Source organism: Dryas octopetala, chromosome 9 (genome assembly GCF_963921425.1).
Source record: "Dryas octopetala chromosome 9, drDryOcto1.1, whole genome shotgun sequence".
NCBI lineage: Eukaryota > Viridiplantae > Streptophyta > Magnoliopsida > Rosales > Rosaceae > Dryas > Dryas octopetala.
The window spans coordinates 16,068,290-16,093,496 of record NC_141374.1 but is presented as its reverse complement, the minus strand read 5'-3'; the positions used below and the strand labels follow the sequence as shown (position 1 = coordinate 16,093,496).

General features: G+C 35.7%; 4 protein-coding genes across 4 annotated transcripts; 2 read left to right on the top strand and 2 right to left on the bottom strand.

The window, feature by feature from the left end:
• Positions 1-1,068: 1,068 nt before the first annotated feature.
• Positions 1,069-6,559, bottom strand: LOC147274819 (Xanthine/uracil permease family protein). The gene is made up of 15 exons (XM_086256036.1): positions 6,312-6,559; positions 5,863-6,064; positions 4,935-5,032; positions 4,646-4,822; positions 4,337-4,437; positions 4,140-4,215; positions 3,994-4,053; positions 3,680-3,864; positions 3,155-3,251; positions 2,909-2,995; positions 2,296-2,354; positions 2,097-2,188; positions 1,901-1,978; positions 1,634-1,794; positions 1,069-1,533 (listed from the first exon to the last, which is right to left on the bottom strand). The coding sequence occupies exons 2-15, from the start codon at positions 5,975-5,977 to the stop codon at positions 1,315-1,317; spliced, it is 1,605 nt and encodes a 534-aa protein (XP_086112162.1). The 5' UTR covers positions 5,978-6,064; positions 6,312-6,559; the 3' UTR covers positions 1,069-1,314.
• A 4,897-nt stretch (positions 6,560-11,456) lies between these two features.
• Positions 11,457-13,625, top strand: LOC147274818 (ribosomal protein L29 family protein). The gene is made up of 4 exons (XM_086227887.1): positions 11,457-11,551; positions 11,840-12,015; positions 12,742-12,899; positions 13,281-13,625. Exons 2-4 carry the CDS (start codon positions 11,853-11,855, stop codon positions 13,386-13,388), a joined length of 429 nt encoding a protein of 142 aa, XP_086084013.1. The 5' UTR covers positions 11,457-11,551; positions 11,840-11,852; the 3' UTR covers positions 13,389-13,625.
• Positions 13,626-14,096: 471 nt separating this feature from the next.
• On the bottom strand, positions 14,097-17,372 carry LOC147274817 (rac-like GTP-binding protein 3). The gene is made up of 8 exons (XM_086255951.1): positions 17,091-17,372; positions 16,678-16,765; positions 16,387-16,496; positions 16,218-16,281; positions 15,615-15,679; positions 15,470-15,535; positions 14,659-14,756; positions 14,097-14,478 (listed from the first exon to the last, which is right to left on the bottom strand). Exons 1-8 carry the CDS (start codon positions 17,193-17,195, stop codon positions 14,439-14,441), a joined length of 636 nt encoding a protein of 211 aa, XP_086112077.1. The 5' UTR covers positions 17,196-17,372; the 3' UTR covers positions 14,097-14,438.
• Positions 17,373-21,310: 3,938 nt separating this feature from the next.
• On the top strand, positions 21,311-25,205 carry LOC147274816 (protease Do-like 9). The gene is made up of 9 exons (XM_086256258.1): positions 21,311-22,042; positions 22,605-22,804; positions 22,911-23,091; positions 23,270-23,461; positions 23,771-24,003; positions 24,198-24,299; positions 24,408-24,458; positions 24,571-24,675; positions 24,776-25,205. Exons 1-9 carry the CDS (start codon positions 21,442-21,444, stop codon positions 24,872-24,874), a joined length of 1,764 nt encoding a protein of 587 aa, XP_086112384.1. The 5' UTR covers positions 21,311-21,441; the 3' UTR covers positions 24,875-25,205.
• Positions 25,206-25,207: the final 2 nt, after the last annotated feature.

Here is a 25,207-nt window from a genome sequence, read left to right as displayed (position 1 = left end):
ACCGACTAAAACTTATAACTTCAATAGTAAAGTGTGATGGTTAGCTCAATATCCATTTTTCTTAAGGGAATATCCAAATTTAGTCAATATATTAAAACAAACAAGTACTTTTACCTCACATGTGGGTGTTGAACAAAGAAAATTTAAATGTATGAAATCAGTTATTTGGGTTAGAGATTTGGGCCAAGACAATATATCAGATGGAATTATGGGTTGACTAGTTCATATATCATTTTGGAAATTTGGGGAGATTTTCAAAGCATTTATTGTGCGTGGAACTCTCCATATTGAAAGAAGAACTCATTTATTCTTCAATGTAAGGACGGTAATACTTGACAGTGGCGTGTGTGTGTGAATGTTGAATATAAAGAACATAAAGTTCAAAGTCTTTCTGACATCTCTATATGCGAAGTTCACTTTTCAGACCATCTTCCACGTACAATTAAGATTTAAGACCAACTACTTGAGCTTGTTTTGTTTGGGAAATAAATGAACTATGCACCAAACTAAAAGTCTAAAACCAAACAAGGCATTATGGCATTATGCATGCACAAACTTTTATGTTAACCAAGGACCGCACGATTTGCAGGTAATGCGGTAAGGAGTAAAACGAGTATATACATCCATCATCTTAATTTCTCTCACTACCTAATTTTTTGTAGTGAGAGTCAAGTGATCCTCAATGTCTCAATTAGTTCAAGACCAATGGTCTTTTGTAATGAATAAAAGACTTCCTCTCTTATGTACCTTGAATAAGGTTTATAATCCCACAAGCAAAGTGAGGCTATCCTCTATTAGAGATATGGTTTATCATTGCTTGTAAACAAAATATGGTACATCTAGCATTACTGCATTACTCAGACAACAAATGGCTGCGCACAAGTAGCTCCATCTCTTCAAAATGAGACTAGTAACAGCTTCTTTGAACTAAAGTTTCCTATATGTGTTCAAGGTGCTGGTTATTCATGGTGTGCCATCACATCTATAGGTGTTCTTGAAATATCACTAATGCAGATACAAAATATAAAGGGTAAAAACAATTATAAAAGGAAAACACAAAAAACAAAATTGGAGAGCACACAAACTGCTTCAATGCCACTTGAACTTACATCCCCAGTTGGATTTACAGCAAGGAATATAATGAAATAAATGTACTACCACAGCCTATTTAGGAAGAGATCATCTTATATTTGCTAAGAGTGTGAAAGATTTCGGAAGTAACTGATGGACAGAGTTTGAGAACTTGGTATGGATCAGATCAGATCAGTACACCATAAGTGATAAGCCACCCCCTTAAACTCAGCACCAAGCGCTTCATACAGATGGAAAATACTTGTTTAGATTGAGTGGTAGCGAATAGAATTCCTCGCTCCTTGAATCGCCCTTGTAGGACCGGAACTTGTCCCACCAATGTTTACCCCGGTCTTTCCTAACCGAACTATCCTTTCGGTGCAGTGTGTTGTCCAGGAAATATGCCACACAGCCCGCAACGAAAGCTTCTGATTGGAAAGGGACATTGATCATATCATTGAACTGCCACATACAGACAAGTATTTATGTCAGTGAAGATCATAACCAACCATAACAGTATTCAACAAAAGTTTACACAGGGTTCGATATATTTGGTTCATACCCATCTTCCTCCTGTGTGGACTGGACCGTAACCATTGATAGCTGTGTATTCATTGAAGTACTGTGGCACAGACAAACCCATGAAGATAGAGAAGCCTAATATGAACTTTGTTCGGAAGCTGTTCAGGTTGCAGAACTGAAGAAAGCTAAGACCCCCCGAACCTGTGGGTGCATGATGAAATGGAATATATCATCCAATAAATCTGGTATGGAAATGAATCAGTGGTCCACATGTATGCTTGTTACATGTTAAATGAGATGCACATACCAACATAAGCAAAGAAAAGACAATACAAAGCAGCAATGATGGGCGCTGGGATTGAAGCGAAGACTGCTCCGAATTTTCCTGTACAGTGATAAAATGTTGAGTAATAATAAGAACAAACCAAACACAATTAATTGCCAATATTATCATTATTATAATGTGCATGCATTTCAGAACATCTCATAAATTAACTACTTACCCAGAATGGAGAAAAATATCATGAACCCAGCAGATATTTGCACAACCCTTCGACTGCCAACACGTGTCAACGCCAAAAGACCAGCATTCTCTCTGCTCAGAGACCAAGTGAAGTCTCAGAACAAGGTAGAAACTCTATTTCCACTTAATGGAAGTAGGATGTTTAAACAGCATAAATGTTTTCCTATTAATAGTCTTACATAGATACTGAGGTTCCAGTCGCAGTTCCAAAAAGCCCGGAAATCAGAATGCCAACCCCCTGAGAGTAGAAATTATACATTTAATTTAGAATTGTAAAAGGGGAGTGCTATTTGCTCTACATCAGGTACTCCCGCACTCCTTTGTGGGAGTGCGAATATATAGCAGGACATTTCTGCATCCCGCTATTTGCACTCGACATCAGAGTGCACAAGTCATTTGAGAGAGTGCAGTCTCGTAAAACAAATCAACATGGACACTTGAATCAAATATGCAAAGAAAGAAAATATTATTGCTTTATAGTTCACTCACGGGTATCAATCTTGCAAAGAAAAGTCAGCTAAACAAGTCATCAAGGAATCATCCCCACCCCAAAAAAAAAAAAAAAAAAGATGGAAAAGAAAAAAGGAAAGAAATTTTCAGAGTGGCATTGATAGATTGATGGTGCAATTTATTCAGCTTTGGAAGCAAACTAAGAGAAATTTTTGTGGAATTGTATCCCCAAACACCTTGATACAAAATTTATTCCTAACAAGGGATGCAAATAAAGTCTAGGTGTTGTGAGAAACCTGTATTTTGTAGAATGTTAAAATTTAAAGAGATAAGCTTTTATACCTGCCAACCAACTCCACGACTCAGAATGGCAGGTGGCACTGGAGTCGCACTAGCATACCTTGATACAACAAGGAAACCACCGGTGGACTGTTTTATCATTGGACATACGTGAGAAATGGGCAAACTTTAAGGGTCGAATAAAATGAATAGGTAGGGTCGAAAACAAAAGCAATGATAATAATAAATTTTGGCTTATCAATTCATACCAATTTAAGAGAACGAGAAGAAAGCATAAAGAGAACAAACCTCTACAAGAGCAACAAAAGATGCCGTCATCATAGCAAAGGCTTCACCCGCATCAAATGAAGGCGCTCCCCATTGAAAAGGATACGGAACTCTTATCCTGCAAACCCAAGTTCCAATAAAATTCATCGCTGACAAATATTAGGCATCAATCCAGAACTGTAAGCCACGCTAGTGAATAAATATTCACATTTCAACAAATGCAATAAATGATGGAAAATGTCATAGTATGGTTTGGTTTCCTATTTTAAAAAAAAAAAATAACAAAAGGAAAGCCATTGGGGTTAGGCCAAATGGCGAGGGACTGAGGGAGGGTGGGGAAATTGGTTAGGATTAAAATAGGTCAAAGTTTGATTAAGATAGGTTTTAACCAAAAAAAAAAGAAAAAAAAAAGTTCATTTAATTATTCCTTGTCCACCAAGGAATTTGGTTTAGAGTCTTATATACTAACCTTGGTAAGAAAAGCAACAATTACAACAATAAAAATGTTAAAAGGCAAACTTTACTAGGGACACAGTTCATACTAACCATGGAGCAGCATCTATAAGTCCAGCACGATCAGTACGGCAGCTCGACTGTGTTCTTGGGGCTGCATCATTATATGCCCCACCAACAGTGAGTAGGTGAGCATAAATCCACACAATCACCACGGAAAATATGACAGCAAAACGATCAAATATATCTTTTCCTCTGTGGAATAAGTGGGGCAAATACTGCATCACACAAAACAATATTAGCATTACAAGAATCATTATTCCGTAATGTTATAGAGATGAAAGTCACAGAAAGGCAAGAGGTTTAACAAGGACTTAAATAAGTCACACATTTAAGGAAACGAATACCTGAGAAATAAATACTAAAATGACAAGCTCTGGCAGTCCAATCTCCACACATTTGGCAAGCTAAATATCCAGGACAAGCATTAACAAATAATTGTGAGAACATGATTCACCATATATGTGCATACACATCTCAGAAAAACACTTACCACAGGAAAACCTAATTCGTAGAGTCCAAAACCAACTAGAGCTATCAAAGGAACAATTGAAAGTGGACTTAGAAACCTGAAAATATTGAAGACCAGCAGGACTTTTTAATCTTTAACAAGAAAACAGTATGAAGCTGAGAAGTCTTAGACTAGTCTTTCCAACCACCGATGTCTGAATTCATTTATCTAGAACCAACCTTGCAACATTACGCCAAAGGCCACTGAAGCCTAAGACAATCTGAAGAGTTGAAGCGACGATAAGAGAACCTTGGATTGCCCGCATTGTCCTCTTAAATTTCTGAAATGAAAGACATCAAAACACAGTCACAAAACTACAAGCATACAGCCAAGTTTGTGCAGATAAGAATAAGAATTATCCAGTGTTTGAATGCATGATTTGTCTTCTCATTGTCACCTGATACATCATGCGTTGGACACCAAGTAAAAAACAATTCAATTTTATAAATCAACCACCGAGTAAAACGGTATGGGTTTCAGATTAAAACCTCTATAGGGTCTGAAGAATCACTGAATCGACCAGCTAATATGATTGAAATTGTGGTGGGGACGAATGTATAAGACCCTCCCATCACTGCAGGTAGTCTAGTCCCAAAAATTGTCTGTTTCAATGTGTTCAAACCAGCAACAAAGAGTAGGGTCTGGATCACCTTCGCCTTCTCCTCCTACAACAATTGTAAGAGTCATTCAAGCATGCATTTGGGGTCAATTTTAAAGGAAACACAAAATTCAGTCAAAATAAATTACAATTTATGCAAAAATTCCTTCAGGTCTTACATTTCCACCTCCCATCTGAGGAACAAGAAAACTGGGAATGAGAACTGAAGTGCCAAGCATCACAAGATAATGTTGAAAACCAAGGAGAATGGCCAGGGCTGCATCGGAAATGTCCCACAATTTTGTTATATCACTGTTAAGTTCATTCTAACTAACAAATGAACTAACAACAGGATTTAAGAGTAATGATGCTCAACTACATTAAAAATTAAAACCACCCAATATTGCAATGTAACAACATGTTCAGTTTAAATTTACTAAACAGATATGTAGGGTAAAAGAGAACTTACAACATCATTACCAAAGAGTAGCAGAAAAGCTTGGCTAACGAGAGACTAGAGTTATGAGAGAACTTTACAGATACCCATTAAACAGATAAAGAAATTCAAACTGGTTTCAACCAAATAACATTGAGACACACAGCTTAAGTTACCACTAGTGAAATAAAATCCCCCAGTAACACTGTTTCAAAAAGAAAAATAAGGTGAACAGGAAAACCAGTAGGTTTATTTGTTCCTTTTTACAAATTTAGAGTCTTTTATCTTGATAATCATAGAAATTTTAATATAATCAATATAAGTGCATACCTACATTTTTTTTTTTTTAAAGATATGGAATTTTTACTTTCTATTTCCTTTTTGAAAAGCGGTATCTACCAAAGGAAAAGAGATAACTAAGAAAAAGCTACTTTCAACAATTGAGTACAGGGATCACGTATCCAAAAGAAATAATTTGAAAAGTTAAATTATCTAAAACCTGCCAGAGATATACCAAAAAGATCCAAAGGAATGTTAGAAACTAAGATCCGCCATGAGTAATCTTACACTAACGTTAAAAATGAACAAGAGTTTGAATCCAAATTAGGGAAAAAGGAAAAAAAGAAAAGAGAAATAAAAGCAGTGTTAGAATGTTGATTAGAGGTACTCACGCCATGGTGGAGGACTTGTAATGCAGTAAGAAATGTTGGGTAGCTGTTCTTTTGGTGGGTGTGGCTGTGGCTCATCTACTTTTGGAGCTGCACCTCCTCCTCCTCCTCCTGCCATGATTTCTCTACAGCTTGCTCTCTTTCACTAGAAAAAACACCAGAAGCACTATGCAACCCAAATCTAAGCAAAACCCAGATCCCAAATCTAGCATAAACCCACACAAATGAGCAGAAAACAGAGAAAACAGTCAACAGAATGATGACCGAAAAGATTGAACCACCCACATGTACACCGACTAAACTAGACTACCAAATAATAGAGATGGGAACTGTGTGAATAAGAAAAAAAGAAAACAGAAAATGATAGTGCAACCAGAAGCTTCATATAGTGAGCAAAATAGGCATAATAATTGCACTAGAAAATAATAAGAAAAAGATAAGCAAAAAAGTACCTTTTAACTAGCTACAGAAGCAAAGCAAAAACCAAAATTGAAAGTGGGAGGCTTTAAAGTCAGAAACCCATATACCCCACAACCTAAAAGATGTTCACTCAAAATGGGTAGAGTGAGCCAAGCAAATCCAGGTGTTTAGCTTAGCAAAACACAGCTAAGAAGCGGCACAGGAGGTGTGAAGTCACTGTATAAGAGAGCAGGTGAAGATAGAGTTGAATGTAAATTATAAAAAGAAAGTGAATGATACAAAATGAAAATGTTCAAAGCAGCAAAATTTCTATTTTGTTTTCCCCACTTTCTCTCTCTACAAAGTAAAAGTTTCTCACTTTCTCTCTCTCTAGTAAGCTACACTGTACACAGTGTCTTCTACCATGAAAATACACTCTAAAACAAACATTATTTATTAAGCTCAGTAGAAAATATGATATATTTATTAAATTTATGTTTTCTTTTTCTTTTTTGGAGGTTTCGTTTTTTTTTTTTTTTCTCAGTGTAGTTCAGCTGTGCAAAAAGCTAGAGAAGAGAAGGCTAGAAATGATATTGTCAAAGCAAGAATTATTAAACACAAGTCGGGAGGAGTAAACGACGCCGTTTGAGCTTGCGTTGTGTGAGATAAAGGGAACTGCCTTGGCAATGTCAATCCCAGTTACCAACATCCCTAGAGGGATGCACCACGATTTCGTAATTTAATTAAAAGACGTTAATACCCTTAAGAAAATAAAAAGTGAAACAACGGCGAAACTACATTACTAACGTAGCAAATTAGCAATGTAGCAATTAGCATCAAGAATAATTAAATATAGTATATAGTGTGAGGGCAGGCTTATAATTTTAGTGTAGTTGACATTTACTTCATATTCAAGATTGGAAATTGAATACCTATTTCCTCCTTTTAACTTTCTTTGTAACAAAGAAAAATATATTAAATTTATCACATTATTCCCTCTTTTTCTTTTCTTTTGACATTTGTTTCCATGGCCAAAAAAAGACATGTTTTCAGAAATTTCATCAAATGGAAGGGGTAATATGGGCATTTAGAAATAATCACATGGTGGCTCTGCAGCGGGGGGAATATTGGGGCGCCCAAACCATGAGGCCAAATGGCCAATAGTGAAAGAAAGGACAGCCGACAAAATTCTCTTATCCCTAATTCCAGTCAATTCCCCCCAAACCCAATCCCTGCTTTTCTGTCCCTTGACTAAATATTCCAACTGCCACCCAAGCAGTACAAATTTTCCTGCTCCCATTTCTCTTCAACACTTCCATTTCTCTTTTTCTTTTTCTTTTCTAAGCAATCCCATTAGTCATTAGTTAACTTAACCCATACGCCTCATAGGCTCATGCATTAATGTTTGTTTTCCTAATTCTGTATCCTATGGAATTGCACAAGGTAACCTCAAAAGTCAAAAGTTATAAGTCAGAAGTCAAAATCCTTTGCAGACAGTTTTGGAGATGCCAAATGCCTATTGTCATTTACCAACAAATAATGAAATGTTTAACCAAAATTTATTATTTTGTGCACTTCTTTGCAACTCTTATTATCTCAAAATAAAACTTACAATATAAATATGCAGTTCTTTAATTAAAGAACGAATGCATGTGTTTTATGAGTTTTTTTTTTTTTTTTAACCATTTGCTCATAAACTTAGCATGATTGAATTATTTAGAGTATAAATTATCAATTGAAACATATTCATTGGTTTTAACTCTCATGGTTTTGAGTTCTCATTTCTCGGTTATAATTTAAATTTTAACTCTTAAGTTTTGGACGATAAAATATAGAACCCTATACACTAAGTTCCTAACATGTTGAACCCTATAAAAAATGGCCTAAAAAATAACAAAATGTCATAGAAATATTCAACTAAATAGCAACGTCATGCATAGAGAATTTGTGTATAAATATGGCCAAATTTAACTTTTAGTTTCTGTAGTTTGGGTCAAGTTGCACTTTAGTTCCTATAGTTTTAATTAATTTGATTTTGGTTTGATAGTTTATAAATTATTTCAATTCAATGACACGTTAACATTTTTATTCATTAAATCGTTAAATTCGTTGCATTTTTAGTCATGTACTTTACAAACCATTATGATTTTTGTCATATATATACTTTACATACCATTAGCGATTCAATGATGAATTTAACAAATTAATAAATAAAAATATTAACGTAACCTTGAATTGCAACAATTTGTAAGTTATGACCAAAATTAGAATAATTGAAATTACATAGATTAAAATAAAACTTAACATAAACTACAAGGACCAAAAGTTAAATATAGCCATAAGAGTAATAATAAAGTCGGTATTATATTTTTGGTAATATATGTGTATCATTTCTCTTATAAAGTTGGAAGATTGTAAAGCCTACTTATACAAATGCGGTCTACCTTTATTAGAGAAACACACGTGACCAGTACTAAAAATGTGATACCTCTATCATTTTTGTTACAATAAATAGGATTGTATGTATAATTAGTTTTCTTTTTCTTTTTTTGTTGTGGCGGGTACAAATATTTTTAAGAGGCTGAATTCCTTGACTTCTTTTTTTTATAGCCAAAGCAAACTTTATTGATTGAGTTGAGCCTCAATCAAAGATAAACATGATAAAAGCATTAACTGTCACGAATTTTAATCAAAGATAAACATGATACAAATAACATTATGCATGTATATAAATCATTTGCATTCACGATTTTGAAGATGCTAAACGGCTAATTAATTAATTGGTCTGGACATAAACGAGTATATTGTTATTAAATTAACAGTTCGACTCATCAACTGTTAAAAGTAATGAATTGGTATAGTAACTGTTATACCTGCAGTCAATATAGTGATTTGATTTTCTGACTTTGTACTGTATATGACTATATTCCCTGATGGGTCAAAATTTTTGACTAAAAAACGTGCAGGTCTACGTTTCATGTACAATATACACACCGTATATAATTTATTACTGTACAAAGAAAAAAACGTACAGTGAAAATAGAAAATTTCAACCACTAAGAAAAAGAGTTTTAACCATTAAGGGAGTAAAAACTAAAAAGTCATTTAATGTAGCCTGCCAAAACAAAAAATTGGGGAGATCTATTTGAAAGTCAAAAGTACATAAATTAATGAATTATAATAAGAAAGGCCTGTCTACGTCTATGTGAACCACCCCCAAAACACTAATTGTTTTGTTTGAATGTGTTATTTGTCTTTTTGGCACTATTCACTTTATATTATTTGTTTTAGAGAAAATATCTTTTGGAATATAACACATCATACACAGGAATAGTGTGAGGTTTTCTTTGAATTCACCTAAGGACAATCTCTATGTACACATATGTATATTCTCTCTTACACTTTTTTTATAAGAAATTGGGTGGGATCAAACCTATAATCTATTTTGATTCAAACATTTTACATGGTAGTGTGAAGTTCTAGTAATTAAAAACATTTATCAGTAGGCGTTCGATAATTAAGAGTATTCTCTCTCCTAATCTTATTTAAATTAATACAAATTAATATTCAGTGAAAAGTGAAAAAGGGTTGTGGAGCCAAGCCTTTTTCGTATAAAAACAGAGGAAAGAAAAATTCAAATGGCATCATGTGGTGTTGGAATCATAATTGCGAAGATTAAGGAAAGATTAATCCTTAATTTATGTTCAAGGATTGAAAAAGGGCAAATGGCAATGATAAAATTAAATAAAAATTACATCACATTTAAAAAAGTTGCCTTCAATCATTATATTAGCTCAAATTTCCTACACCCACATGATAGCTTCAATTATGCAATATTGAAAGATTTGTAGATATGCATATTGATTTGGTCCATGAACAACTTTGGCAATATTTGAAAAGGATTAAGAAAAAGGAAAACAAATTAGAAAAAGCAATTGACCTTTGAAATATGTATAATATAGGATGGAGCTGAGTAAGTTTGTCCTTTTCTTTGTAAGCTATTGATTTCTCTATCAACTTGTATATGCCAAAAGATGAGATGTCAAAATCATATTGGTAGGAGCTTTAAAGTAATGGGTTGAAACCACCTTACCTTAATTGAAGATTAAGATTGAGAAAGCTGGAATGCTTAGAGGAACCATAGTATTATAAAATGATGGAAATATTTGAAAACACAAGGGTATAATGATGAACATAATTGAAATTAGGAGCTATGTGAGAGAGAGAGAGAGAGAGTGAGAGAAGGTGCATGAAGGAAAAGCCAAGGGACAGAACGTGGGTGTTGCTATCAGAGTTCTTTAGGGGAATACTCATATCACCGAACCTTAGCATCCATGCAGGGACCACATGATGCATGATACCAATTTATGTGGCTTTTTTAGGCCCTTTTTGATTTTATGAGAGATATTTGTTTGGAGCTTTTTCTCACTCACTCACTCACTCACTCCCTTCCTTTCTTTGCCCTTATTATTGGGCTAGCTTGAGTGGTTGCTCCATCTGTTTCACTTATATCACATCCACAAGTACGAAAAAGGAAACCCAAGTATATTCAAAGGTCCCCATATTTATACTTTAAAATTATTGCTATGGGAATATGGGATACATGGCCGAAAAAAGAAAAGGAAAGAAAAATTGCTATGCAATTGAGTTGTGATCTATGATAGCAATTCTTCAATGCATTGTATTGAATTCTAAGTTCTAACAATAAATTCACAGAAGATGCGTATAAAAAAAGAAAAAGAAAGCTCCATCTAATTAAATTCACAAAAGATGAATATAAAAAAAAGAAAAAGAAAGCTCCACCTAATTTTAATTAGAATCAACCTGATCCTTCATTGCACGTGTTAAACAATCTTTTTTAAGATGTGTTTGGGTGAGTTTGACCATAATTGCCACATAGAGATATTCTTCCATGAGGCATGCCCTATAGTGCATCATCTCACAATAAGATAGAACCCACAATACATAGGGCTCACCTCATTGTGAGAAGATGCTCCATAGGGCATGCCCCATGAAAGAATGAGTGTTGCCAAATGTTTATGATGGGTTTAGTTGTAGGGCATTTTTAGGCGTCAGCCCAATAGCTCAAGCATGTTGGGCTCTAATGACATAAATGGGCCTTTATCCAATCTATTTCGGCCCATTATTTCGGTCCATATCAAACCCAATTAAACCGCAACGCCCAAACGACGAGAAAGGCTCCGAATTTGCCACAGCCAGTGTCCCCTTCAGTCTTCTTCCACAACGAACCAGCATCAGGAGCCCCCCAAAACGCCGCCGTCTGCCTCCACACGTAAGTGGTTTCTGGGTTTCCACATATTTCCTGCTGCCCATTATCTATATTGTTTCACAGTAGCTCTTCATCGCTTGGATGTGGGTATTGTTTTGTTTTGTTTTTTCCCTTCAATAATTTCTGCAAGTGCCCAAATGCGTTTTCAGTGTTTACGAAAATGCCCAAATGAGTTTTTTTTTTTTTTTTTTCCGTGTTGGTTTGAATGCCAATAGGCTGAGTCTTGTACTCCAAGTAAGAGTCGCTTGTTGCTGCCATTTTGATTTCTAATCTTGTTGCACTATTATGCAGCAATTTGAGCACAATGTTGTTGGTGTCAAGGTATTTTAGGAGAACACTCTTTGCTGCAGCTAAATCAGAAACTTCTGCTGCGGCGGCTTCTACGGCTAGGACAATGGGACACAACCCTCTTGAGGAGTTCTTTGAGGCAGATAGAAGCGCAGATGAAGACAAACCAGTTGTCTACGGTACATGATGATTTTTCATTTCCATTGCTTCTGGTTTTTCATCAACTTTACAAATTCGGCTATTTGATTATATCCTTAATTTTCATGCTTATGTTGAAAGAAGCTGCTTTTATTAAGAAGTCTTTGTAAATAGCAAATACAGCATTAGATATTGTGTATGGAAATTGAGTTATTATTCCGATTCCAATCTACAAAAAGACTCTTAATTGAGCACTGGAGAGAGTTTTAACAACTAATGGCATAAAAGATCTTGAGCTATAGTTAAAGGGTGTGCTTCCTATATGATTTTTCAAGTTATTACCCACTCAACATTGTAGGAGATATTTTAGAATCAATCACAGGGTGGGTCAATGGGCACATGTCCCAGGTGCTTCAAGTAATTGTCCCATTTTTTTGCAAGTTATGCACAGAAAACCCAACACAAATGTAGAGTCTAAGCATTACTTTAAATGTTATTAGTTATTACTAGTTTTCCTACTGTATATTCACTTCTCAATCGGTATATAATGCATTCCATGGTTAATTATTTAAAGTGTTTTTTTTTTCTTCTAACCTCCATCCTTGCAAATTATTTTTACTCATTCTGAGACTTTTTTTACATAATTCAACTTTCTATTTGATTTTCTGAGGCTGATGCATTTCTACAACACTATTTGATGCAATCTTTATTGCTTCAGTGATAGATTTTGCATCTATTTCAATTTTTGATATCTCAATTGCTGTCAGGTCGAAGTTGGAAGGCAGCTGAACTGCGTCTGAAGTCTTGGGATGATCTTAATAAGCTATGGTATGTTCTGCTTAAGGAGAAAAACATGCTGATGACGCAACGGCAGATGCTTCAAGCACAGAACCTACGGTTTCCTAATCCTGAGCGCATTCCCAAAGTATGACCCTCTCTTTTAACCATTTTTTGGATTATTTCAACAAAGAAATACTTGGGAAGTTTTTCAAAAATGTTGTTTTACATGAAAACTGGTTTGTTACCCTTCCTTTTTAAACTCTTAATTCTGACTTGAAATTGCTGCAAAATTTTCAATAATTCTTTTTGTCTATCTGTTCATTATGTTGGGTGATGTCCATATTTTTTGCTTGCAAAAACCAGTATCATGGCTTGGCTGTTCCATTTAATATTAAAAGGAACTAGTATAGATATTACTATAATTCAGAATTTACTTTGTTGTTGCGGTCAAGGTTTTTTTTTCTTCTACTTGAAAATACTATTTCCATTGCTGATTTCATGTTACTAATGTCATCATGAAATGCAGGTGAGGAAGTCAATGTGTCGTATTAAGCATGTACTCACTGAGAGAGCAATTGAAGAACCTGATCCCAGGAGGTCTGCTGAGATGAAGAGGATGATAAATGCTTTATGATAACTTCCATCCTATCCATCCCTAGAGGCACTATGTATTGGATATGTTGGTTCACTGCTGATGCTGCCTTCTTTTTCTCCTTGTAGGACTAGAAACTTATAGTGACTCAATATTGTTATGGAGTAAAGGGACAACTTGTAATGTTTTCATGAATCGTTGACGGTTTGTCTGAGTTTTCAGATAGTCTTATGGTGCCTTTGTGGTTTTGCTAAAAATAATCAATACTATCTCTCTCTCTCTCTCTCTCTCTCTCTCACCCACACACACACGCATGCACACAAACGAGTTTCCCACACTTAAATTTACCACACACTATAGTAAAGCTTATGGATTATTTTCTTGCTTAGTCGTTATGTGCATCTTAGGCTTCTGGCTTTTAACGCACGAATATGAAAATCATATATATTCCTTTCATGAAACCAACCAGTGGCAGAGGTGTGTATGAGTGTAAAATTCAATACAGACTATGCAGTGGTATGTGTCAATTGAACCATCCCCATCCCCGCAGCAATATTGTGATAACCAGTAGCATCGGAGATGCAAACCATGAAGGTTTGGAAGTAATGAGGCCAAGAACGCCTCTGCATAGTGCTTGCTTATATATGGTACCAATCTGTCTCTCAAGTCTTAACTTGCAATTTAAGAGGATTTCTCCAAGTTGATTTTCTGAAAATCTATCGAACCAAAGGCATCATCATTTTACACGGAGAATGAATTTGCAAATTAAATAGCACTAATGAAGCAGTTAAGACTGGATGCAATTTCCCTCCTGCAACTGTAAAGTCTTTAAACTTCAATTCTTTACAATGAGCGCAATAAACAAAGTTCCTTCGATGCTACTAGGCTATCCATCTTCTTGATATGTATAAAGTACGTAATATGGAATACACAAAAATACAAAAAAAGTAGGTCAGATAAAACTGTTGTGCATTTTTACTTTAAACATTCCGTGCATAATGAAATTCACAGGATCCTAACAGCAGTGAAGAGAGCCTTGAAGTGCCACATGAATCATGAATGATCAAGACGGAAGCGATGAGGTGGATGTTTTCATTTGAGACACACTAGCTTTCGCCCACAAAGGATATTGCTGCAGTTTGAGAGGAGGGGTAGATTATTGCCAAGAACAGAAACTAGGAACCAAAAATTGAAAATTAAGGAGCATACATGCAACTTTTTTTGCCAGAACATAGCATGTAATGTAAGCCGTCTATATAATCTGTAACCCAATAAAATATCAAATGTACAAGAGAAAAAAGAAGGTACTAACACTAGACATCCTCGACGCGGCTTTTTCTTCTTCTCCTTTTGCTTCTGCGGTGGCTTGATAACCACTTTGATTGCAGCATCAAAAACTGCTTTCACATTCTGCAATTGCATCAGAGAGTCGATACATGAAAATAGAGGCAGTGAGGAGTGTTAAACAATGAGAATACTGTAAGGAAAATCCACCATGGAAGCATCCAATCCATTGCAATTTTTCGGACAGACAAAACATAAGGATCACACAAGCACCACGAAAAGAAAATTCATAGCAGGAAAATATTTTAAATAAGCTCAAAAGTCTTTAGAACCTAATAAATGAGACATGATGATTAATTTCAAGAAATTGGTACCATGCTGATAACAGGACGTCAGACCAATCTCAAGGTTGAGAAAAAAGAAACCCCAGAAACCAACACTCCCATCCCAAAAGATCTAGAAGTTGATTCAATAGCCAAACTTCTGAATACTGCACAACCTCTAAGTTAAGGATCTTATAAATGCTGGCGCAGAAAATTTTCAACTTTCCTCTCCCCATATACCACTACTACAAAGAAATAAAGGCCAGATATTCTATTATTCCACTATTAGAGTTTAAGTTTTCAATATGCCACTACGTCTCTGGCAAGATCCATTGGTCCAGCACTTATGAACGGAAGATAGACACCCTTGCTCATTTTAATTTGAAGCGTGAATCCCCTGCTGAAATTAGCTGGTTTTATTTAGAAAAGCACGCAAGCCTCCTTATAATATGCTGCTGTCAATGCACAGAACAATTTACTAGCATTATGAGAATATAAGTACCAGTTTATGCATACCTGCTGAGTTTTTGAACTGCATTCTATGTAAAATGCAGCACCAATCTGTTTGCGCAGCTCCTCGCCCTGGTTATTTAGAAGAACAATCAGTGACACTATCCACTATTACACGATACACAAAGCAATTCTTTAATAAAAACTACACCTGTGCAGTAGTCACAGGAACCAATCCTGGGTGATCAGCCAAATAGTGCTTATCCTCTCGAAGATCTACATGTCCATTATAAACCATGCTTTAGTTGCAGAAAGTGATATTGCTGACTATCAGTTCCCATATTGTTAAAAGATGACTGCCAATACAATCTGCATAATTGGTTGATTTAATATCTTCCAGCATTACCATTGTTACAGAACAAAGACACAAGTTTCTACAAAGCTTTGTCCACCATGAAAGTTACCAATCCTATGTGCAGGTTTATACCGATAATAAAGGATCAAAATAAGATGGTTGTAAAAATAGCACGATGGACACAAATGCACTAAACAGTATCATTACTCACAAAACCACTGACAGCATCTATAAACTATTCATTGTTCATAGTGATGTTTCATACAGATACTTTTAGGACTATAAGTTACTTGTCAAAGTATAGGATGGAAGAAACATAATAGCAGCACTGAACTATAACCATAATTTGATGAAGAAACCAATTACAATCAGAAAACAAGTTATATCGGCACTGAGTTTGGAGAAGTAGTATAGAATAAAACATTCAGCTATTTTGCCAAAAAAAGGCATTTGGCTTACCTAATTTGGTGCCGGCAAGTACTACTGGCACTCCAGGAGCATAATGCTGGAGTTCAGGGATCCACTGACCAAGAAATTGAGCGTCAGAAATTAGAACTAATAGAACAACACAACCGAGATAGATACACTGGTACACATTTAAAAAAGGTGAGTTTTCAGGTGAATGCACCTTTTTCAGTATGTTCTCATAGCTTGCACGACTAACCAATGAGAAAGCTAAGACAAAGACATCTGCCCCTCTGTAGCTCAATGGCCTTAATCGATTGTAATCCTCTTGTCCTGTGAAATAAATTGAAGAGATGTGATATAAGAAACTTGCCAAATTTGGCAACAATGTTTTCAGATAAAAGCCGAACTGAAAAATTCAGAAACATCAGGCTCGTTTTAAGACTATATTAAAAAGTAAGTAAATAACAGATAGGAACACATTTATATAAGATGAAGGTTAAAGAAATCATACCAGCCGTGTCCCAGAGGCCTAAGTTCACTGTAGTGCCTTCAACCACCACATTTGCGCTGAAGTTATCAAACACTGTGGGTATATAATCCTGATGAACAAAAATGCATTGAAATTCAAGGTGCAGGAACTGTAGGAGTCAATGATAACAAGAACAGCAACATTTTTCTTTTTCTCTGACAGGGAAACATCCTCAAATTTACTTGGAAAAAGAAAAGGGGGAAAGTACAGCAATTTGTTAGAGAGAGAGAGAGAGAGAGAGAGAGAGATTGCTGTCCTAAAATCTTGAAAAACACAAAAAAGCTGCAAAACCCAGATGCATACACGCATAAAAGAATTGAAAAGACCCAAAAGGCACATAAACAAGCCCAAACTGAGAGACCCAGATGAATGTTTTGGGAGAAGGGAGAACATACAGTAGGAAATTTGTTACTCGTATAGCAAATAAGCATGCAGGTCTTCCCCACAGCCCCATCTCCCACAGTCACGCACTTGATGAACCTTGAAGCGCTTGAAGCCATTGAAAACCAACCCAAGAAATACTCTCAGAGCTAAAAACACGCATACAGAACAAAAGGGCAGTTGTTGTTGGTATATACACAAAGCTTAAGGCTTTTTGATTCGGCGGGAGAGAGAGAGAGAGAGAGAGAGGCAGATCACATGATTCTCACTCATTCACTTTGCCTATAGCTGTTCTCTAACTTTTTGTTATTGTTGTTGCTTTTTATTTTTTTCTTTCCTTATATAATAATTTTTTATTTTTTCAAGTTTCTTTATATAATAATAACACATATAAATATATGTATCAATGTATTATATTGGCTTATGAGTTATGACAAATTAAATTAGCTTTGGTTGGTTGGGGGCTGATAAAAAAACTATAATAGAGTATTGTAATCATTATTTATTTTCTAGTTTAAGAGGGGAATCAAATTTACTTGTTATTCTGTTTCAACTTAAAATTGTTCATTATACCCACTAACAGTCAAATTATAATTTCCACATATATTATTCTAACTTCAAAATTAAAAAATGATGGGGGGGGTGCATTCATGCATATTAAATATGGTCGAATTAAGAATTAAGAACTCATGGTGCCATAATCTCTAGGCTGTAGCTCAAAAGCTTCTTTCACCTTTTGTCATATCCAAAATAAAATAAAATAAATATATGTACCTAAAGAAACCAACATAAATATATGTTTCTCAAAATGCATGGCATTTGAATCACTTGATCTGCAACCTGGCATCATAACTTCATAAGAAACACTTATTGGTGAAAATTGGGATTAAAGGATGTTGGAAGAAATATACCTATCACGATTGTATACACTTTTTGTGTCTATTTTTCTTATCATGTAATCTAGCACGTAATGAGAAGATACAATAATGTATACACTCGTTACATAAAAGTCTTTCTCGAAGATGTTACATTATCTAAAAAAGATGGACCACAACCAAAATATAATAATATATACATTAAAATGACACCTACTGGGCTACACTATAATTAAGTACAAAAATTGATAGAAATTAGCAGACTTAGGACCACAAACATTTTTTTTAATCTCAAACTGTGGTTCTTGGTAAAGGGTTAGGAGTCCTTGCCCCATAATTTACTTGAGGTGATAAACTGATCATAATATATGGGGTCAAACTCAATTTTGTTTATCATGTCGATCACATACAATTTCTATGAAAACCTAACATTAAATGTTTTATAAATGGCATATTGGGACCACCAAGATTAAATGGTTGCATTATCATACATGGAACCCACAACTTAAGCAAAGATAAGCAGTGAATTCTGGACCATGTGAGAGACTTGAATAGCCAGCAAAGAAATTAACTTATAGGGCTAGCTTTGCTTTTCTTGTTTGGGCCATACCAGTACACCAACACCACAAGAAATCTGCCAGAAATTAAGATATGAAACTTGTATATATGTATATGATTCTGAGGCATGGAAGTGTAATAAAAACGTTATGTGGGCAGTTACTAGCTAGCCACCAGCAATCAACTCAGACCAAAGTTTGAGAATTTAAAACTCATGCATTTTTTAAAATATGGACAAGAGACAAAAGACAAAGAAAAGAGAAAGGCTTGCTAGCTCGGCTACAATTATTGCAGATTTTAGGTTGGTCGGAGGGAGGCTGGAGTAAAGATTGAGCAACATAATAAAAGGGTAGCCCACAAAGGGGGTTAGATATAATTAGCACTTAAAACACACACAGAATGACAAATGAGGACTGTTGGGTTGGGGGAGTAGAAATTTCAGGTTAGGCTGTTCAATGCTCATGTTGTCTGTTGTTTAATTTTCCTGAGGAAGCAACTAAGCAAATTGGGTCTGCCATGTTTTATTGAGCTGTTATGGTGCATGATTATCAGCTTTATTGACATATAATTAAATATATGTTGTCTACAGTTCAACATTTGACATTGCAATGATGTTTAACCACTATCATTCATTATTATGATCATGGGAATTACAGCTTGTGATATCTGAAAATTAAGTTGCTGCTACACAGAAGAAACAATCCAGCAGAGAGGGATAAAAACACCGGGTGTCCCTTGGACCACTTTTTGGATTGGCCCATTAATTAGACAAGACCAGAGAAATAATCACTTGGAAGTTGGAGCTGGAGCCCAATCAATATCTTCATGGGCTGCACCATCAATGGACCTGGGGGATTGGATAGTATGGACTTCTTAATCCTCAGGCCCAAAATAAAGTATTTTGGTTATATGGATTTTTTTTTTTTGGTCCATGGTGATATGCATAGGGATAGGGGGGATGGTTGCATTATATCTCATTCATCTTCTCTTTTGAGATCTTGTATCTAGATGGTTCATCTCTTTACCACTATAAGGAAAGTTTTTATTTATTTTTATGTTTGTTCATAGACTCCACAACAAATATGTTGCCTTAAAGGTTTTTAAACATGCAGTATATTTTTTGGTTATAAAGGAGGCTTCTTTAGGTAGAGAACTTTGAATATATTGACTCTAAGTGTGAGAGAAAATATTTACTATCACTTGAGATATGAGCCATTAATATTAAATGAGTGCTTATATTTACATCCCCTTGTCCTATTTTCTTATCCACTTTATTTTTACACCCACCATTAAATTTGAAAAAAATATAAATAACACTTTTCTTACCTCCCATTATTCCTATAATACCTTTTGATATATCAACTCAAACACCCACTTACTAAACACTCTTCTCACCCCTCTTAATTATCATTCCACCCACCCATCTTTTTTTCCAAATAGCAGAAAAATAGTCTTATACCCATCCTACAATTCATTCATAAATTTCAAATTAAACCCTTGTAATTAATATTCAATTTCTAAATCAAAATAAACATTAAATAAAATGAATTATTGATCTAAAATTATATATAAATAAATAATAACGGTTTAAGGTAGAGAATAATCATACATATATTTTAATAGATGTATGAGCATCAACCAAATAGTATCATCGATTTTAAGTTTTAGTAACATAGTATAATTAGGGTTTATGAAAGAAAAGAATTATGGAAAAAAGATGGGTGAGTGAGATGATGGTTAAGGGGGGTGAGAAGAGTGTTTAGTAAGTAAGTGTTTGAGTTGGTATATCAAATAATATTATAGGAATAATGGGAGGTGAGAACAATGTTTTATATATTTTTTTCAAATTTAATGGTGGATGTAAAAATAAGGTGGGTGAGAAAATAAAATAGGAGAATAGGAATCTAACCACTCATATTAAATATGTAGCTTAATTCACTATTACTAATGGGATAAAAATCATAAAATGATGGCACAAATTTTCTTGTCATGCTCAATTATGTTTGCAATTTAATTAACTCAACTTCTTATTATTATACACATGTATGGCTTATAAATCTAATCTCCTCTGTTCGAATCACACTTCTCATCAAAAATTAAACTATTTAATATATCATTATGTAAACAACAAAATAAAATTATGTTGAAAAAATATTTTTGTCAGTTTAAAATAGTTTGATTATAATTACCAAAACAACGCTTGATGGTAAATTACACATAAATGAAACTTATTTTCACATTTCCATTCCTAAAATTTCTTCTGCCTGCATTTTTTTTAAATTTATTCTAACTTTCCTACATTTATTTTTGTCAAAAAAAGAAAAACTCTTATATGGGCCATATGGCATAATCAATAAACTCAATAACCTCAATAACGGTTCAACGACATAATTTACAAAATATAATTGCACAAATTTTATGCCACTAAGTCACTAACCCTAAAATTTTAGGGTGGAATATATTCCAATAATGTTACACTTACCATATTTTTATACCACAATTTCATAATATCTTACATGGCATTTATACATTGGATACTAAAATTTAAAAAATTAAACCTAAAAAAAAAAAAATCATTCTAGTAAAGTAATGACATATCAGATAAGATATAAATGTGGGAAAAAAATATAAGACAACTAGCATTATTGAATATATTCACATTTGTCTTCAGTTCTTCACCAAAAAAAAAAATTTGGCCAAAGAAAAAAAGAAATTGAAATCCAATTTTTATATTTTGATTTCCGGTTTATTTTAATTTTTATACGTCAGCCTCCCTCCATTTTTATTAGTCTGCAGACTCTGCATCCTTTTTTCCCGCAATTTCTTCCTCTCCCTTTCTTCATGTAAATCCTTCCATTATTAACAAGTAACAACACACTTTTCTCAGACATACAGAAACCCTCGAAAATTCAAAAATCAAAACCCCAACCCAATGGGCAAACGAGGCCGTAAGCCCAAAAACCCCATTCCCGAAACCCTAGATTTCCCGACCACTACCACCTCCACCATATCACCGCCACCACCAACAACCACCGCAATGGACGACGACGTCTTCTCAGTCAGCAACGTCGAAATAATCGAGCAGCCCAAAGCCCCTCACAACCACAACGACGGTCGCCGCCGCGGCCGACCCAAGAAGCACCCCAAGCTCTCCGACAACCTCGACACGGCGGTCATGTCCCCTTCGAGGAGAGCCCCCCGGGCAGTCGACAATGGCGAGCATAAAGTGCCCGTGGGGCCCTCCGTGGCCGTTTCCGATCCCGAAACGGTGTGGGAGGGCGCGGCGAGGGCGGTGCCGGCCATGGATGCGGTGGTGAAGGTGTTTTGCGTGCACACGGAGCCGAATTTCTCTCTGCCGTGGCAGAGGAAGAGGCAGTACAGCTCTAGCAGTAGTGGGTTTGTGATAGGTGGTAAGAGGGTGCTCACCAATGCACATTCTGTGGAGCATTATACGCAAGTCAAGCTCAAGAAGCGTGGCTCTGATACTAAGTACTTGGCCACCGTTCTAGCCATTGGCACTGAGTGCGACATTGGTATTCAAAGCTTGAAGCTTTTGTTTTTTGCTTTCTTCTGATTATCATTGTTAGTAATTTTGAATTTTCACTGCTTCATGGTGTTTGGAATGGTATATTGTGTTGAAAAGCCTCATACTTTCTGCTCAAGGACTTGTTCAATTTGGGTATTTTACTGTTAGTTCTGTAAGGTAAAAACGTAGAAAGTGATTATTTTTTAGAAGGTGAGGAGAATCTCCATGAGCTGAAAATGATAAAAGATAGACAAAAGCTAAAAATGAACCACATAGTAAATGAAGGCTTAGGGGTGAAAAACTAAGGGTTTTCGCGCCGCCCTTTCGGTCCAAAAAAGACGGATTCTAAGGTTTTTCCCGGGTTAGAAAACTTTGCATGGGATGGATTTAGTCATATGTGATGGTGGGGGAAGGTGTGAAATAATCTCAACATGGGTGGAGATGGAAGGATTGTGAGTGAGTTGGATGAACACATTATGCAAAGCAATTGTTGGAAACTACATAAACCTATTTGGATTTGTATGATGGAATATGTGTTACATGTAAGTGTTGTTTATGTGATGTTGCAGCCATGCTTACTGTTGATGACGACGAATTTTGGGAAGGAGTGTCACCAGTGGAATTTGGGGATTTGCCGGCGCTTCAAGATGCTGTGACTGTTGTGGGTTACCCAATCGGGGGAGACACAATTTCAGTGACGAGTGGTGTTGTATCACGAATAGAGATTCTATCCTATGTTCATGGGTCCACTGAACTTCTAGGTTTGCAGGTTGTGAGAATGTCACTCAAGCATTGTTGGTGGACATGTTGCTTACTTGTTGAACATTTGTGCAATTGTGTTAATGTCCTGTTTCTTTCTCTTTGGCTTTTTCCAGATAGATGCTGCCATAAACTCTGGAAACTCAGGTGGGCCTGCTTTTAATGATAAGGGAAACTGTGTGGGTATTGCATTTCAGTCCCTTAAACATGAAGATGCGGAGAATATTGGTTATGTCATACCTACACCAGTCATTATGCACTTTATCCAAGATTATGAGAAGAATGGAGCATATACGGGTAAGTTTGTTACATGTTGATGTGTTTAAGTTAACATTTATAAATTGTGATTGGCATATGTTTTTTCCTACATAACATAGTTACGAATCTATGATGGTCACAGTGGCAAACTGGCAAGTACTTATTATTATCAGTGTTTCCCATACTTTGCATCTTATGATTGTCCATTATGTGCCAGGGTTTCCAATTCTTGGGGTTGAGTGGCAGAAAATGGAAAATCCTGATTTGCGTATGGCAATGGGCATGAAAACTGATCAGAAGGGTGTTCGTATTAGAAGAATTGATCCCACTGCACCGGAATCTCAGGTTTTGAAGCCATCTGATATAATTCTCAGCTTTGATGGAGTTAATATTGCCAATGATGGAACAGGCATGTGTATTTCTTATGTTCCTGCTACATACATAGATTGTATTATGTGTATGCTTATGACATACATCTGTAGTTTGTTTCTTGCTAGGGAAAAAACTCCCATTCATTAAAGAACTTAATGTTATTCTTGCTGTTATTTATTTATTCTATGATTCCTCTGCTAAGTTGTTATGACAGTGTTGATGAATATTGAATTTCCCACTTGCACATTATGTGACATGCTCTATCTTTCTCTCTTTTTCCCTCCTTTAAATTCTTGTTGTACTCTATGTGATTTGGCACTTTGCCATTTTCCATGATGATTTTCAGTTCCTTTTCGGCATGGAGAACGCATAGGTTTTAGTTACCTCGTCTCCCAGAAATTTAGTGGAGATAATGCAGCGATTAAAGTTCTGCGCAATTCTGAGATTCTCAATTACAACATCAAACTTGCAACCCACAAAAGGCTAATCCCTGCACACAACAAGGGCAGACCTCCTTCATACTATATTATTGCAGGGTTTGTTTTTACAGCTGTCTCTGTTCCGTATCTTCGATCTGAGGTTAGTAGTTCACCCATAATTCCCCCTGCTTGATATTTTTTTGTGTTTTTGAATGAATAGTTATCTTAAACCTGTTTCTATCACCTAATCTTCTTGATGGTTCTGGCTGATATATTTTACTAAAAACATCTGAAATTAAGGTCAAGTTTCTGCATGCTATCACATTATTCAACTCTTTCTGCTTGTATTTACAGTATGGAAAGGATTATGAATTTGAAGCTCCTGTCAAGCTTTTGGACAAAATGCTGCATTCTTTGCCAGAGTCACCAGACGAGCAGCTTGTCGTGGTTTCTCAGGTTCTCTCTCTCTCACACACACACACAGCTATTTCTATCATGGTAGGGTAGTTCTGTTGATGCTGTACTGACTTCCCCCCGCCCCCACAATCTGGATATTTCTTTCAGGTGCTTGTGGCTGATATCAACATAGGATATGAAGACATAGTTAACACCCAGGTCAGGGTTGGGACTCTGCTGGGCTTTTACTTTATTGTTTATTTTTGGATGTTAGTAGCTGAAATACTTAAAATAGCCTGCTGTGAATGACTTACTCTGTATGTTTGTGTAGGTTCTTGCTTTCAATGGTAAGCCTGTGAAGAATCTGAAGGGGTTGTCCAGCATGGTAGAGAGTTGTGAGGATGAATTTTTGAAATTTGATTTAGAATACCAACAGGTTCTCTCTCTCTCTCTCTCTCTCTCTCTCTCTCTCTCTCTCACACACACACACACATGTATGTGTGCTTACTGTCAGCATCATATTGGTGTTTATGCAGACCGTGGTCCTCCGAACAGTGACTGCAAAAGCAGCTACTCTAGATATTCTTGCTACACATTGTATACCGTCAGCAATGTCAGATGATCTGAAGACTTGAGGTTGGACCGTAGGAGGCGCATTACATATTTATTTTGTTGTAGCCCCCCTACTGCTCCTGCAACATCTCAAATAGAAATTGTAGGGCTCTGGAGGATGGATATGGTACTGGTAGCTATGTTTTCATAGTTTTGTTAGATATTGTTCCCTGGCAGGGCGTCTGGAGTTGTTGACTGTCTCAGCGGAATTCAGTAGGTGCAGGTGCCTCATTGGGGATTGTTGCTTCTTTTCTCCTTTCAAGGGGTGGGTGTAAGCATGAAGACATAAAATTGAGCAGTGATCCTCAAATTTTGTTTATTTATACAAGTTTGCTATAAATTATGAGGCATACATA

Coding starts and splice junctions, on each gene's coding strand:
- LOC147274817 (XM_086255951.1), bottom strand. CDS start 17,195: ATGGCTTCAAGCGCTTCAAGGTTCATCAAGTGCGTGACTGTGGGAGAT. Junction 16,497..16,677: donor AGGCCTCTGGGACACGGCTG/GTATGATTTCTT, acceptor TTTATTTCACAG/GACAAGAGGATTACAATCGA. Junction 16,282..16,386: donor ATGAGAACATACTGAAAAAG/GTGCATTCACCT, acceptor TTTCTTGGTCAG/TGGATCCCTGAACTCCAGCA.
- LOC147274818 (XM_086227887.1), top strand. CDS start 11,853: ATGTTGTTGGTGTCAAGGTATTTTAGGAGAACACTCTTTGCTGCAGCT. Junction 12,016..12,741: donor AGACAAACCAGTTGTCTACG/GTACATGATGAT, acceptor AATTGCTGTCAG/GTCGAAGTTGGAAGGCAGCT. Junction 12,900..13,280: donor ATCCTGAGCGCATTCCCAAA/GTATGACCCTCT, acceptor CATGAAATGCAG/GTGAGGAAGTCAATGTGTCG.
- LOC147274819 (XM_086256036.1), bottom strand. CDS start 5,977: ATGGCAGGAGGAGGAGGAGGAGGTGCAGCTCCAAAAGTAGATGAGCCA. Junction 2,996..3,154: donor CTTTTGTTGCTCTTGTAGAG/GTTTGTTCTCTT, acceptor ATGATAAAACAG/TCCACCGGTGGTTTCCTTGT. Junction 1,534..1,633: donor TCCACACAGGAGGAAGATGG/GTATGAACCAAA, acceptor TGTATGTGGCAG/TTCAATGATATGATCAATGT.
- LOC147274816 (XM_086256258.1), top strand. CDS start 21,442: ATGGGCAAACGAGGCCGTAAGCCCAAAAACCCCATTCCCGAAACCCTA. Junction 23,462..23,770: donor TATTGCCAATGATGGAACAG/GCATGTGTATTT, acceptor GATGATTTTCAG/TTCCTTTTCGGCATGGAGAA. Junction 24,676..24,775: donor TTGATTTAGAATACCAACAG/GTTCTCTCTCTC, acceptor GTGTTTATGCAG/ACCGTGGTCCTCCGAACAGT.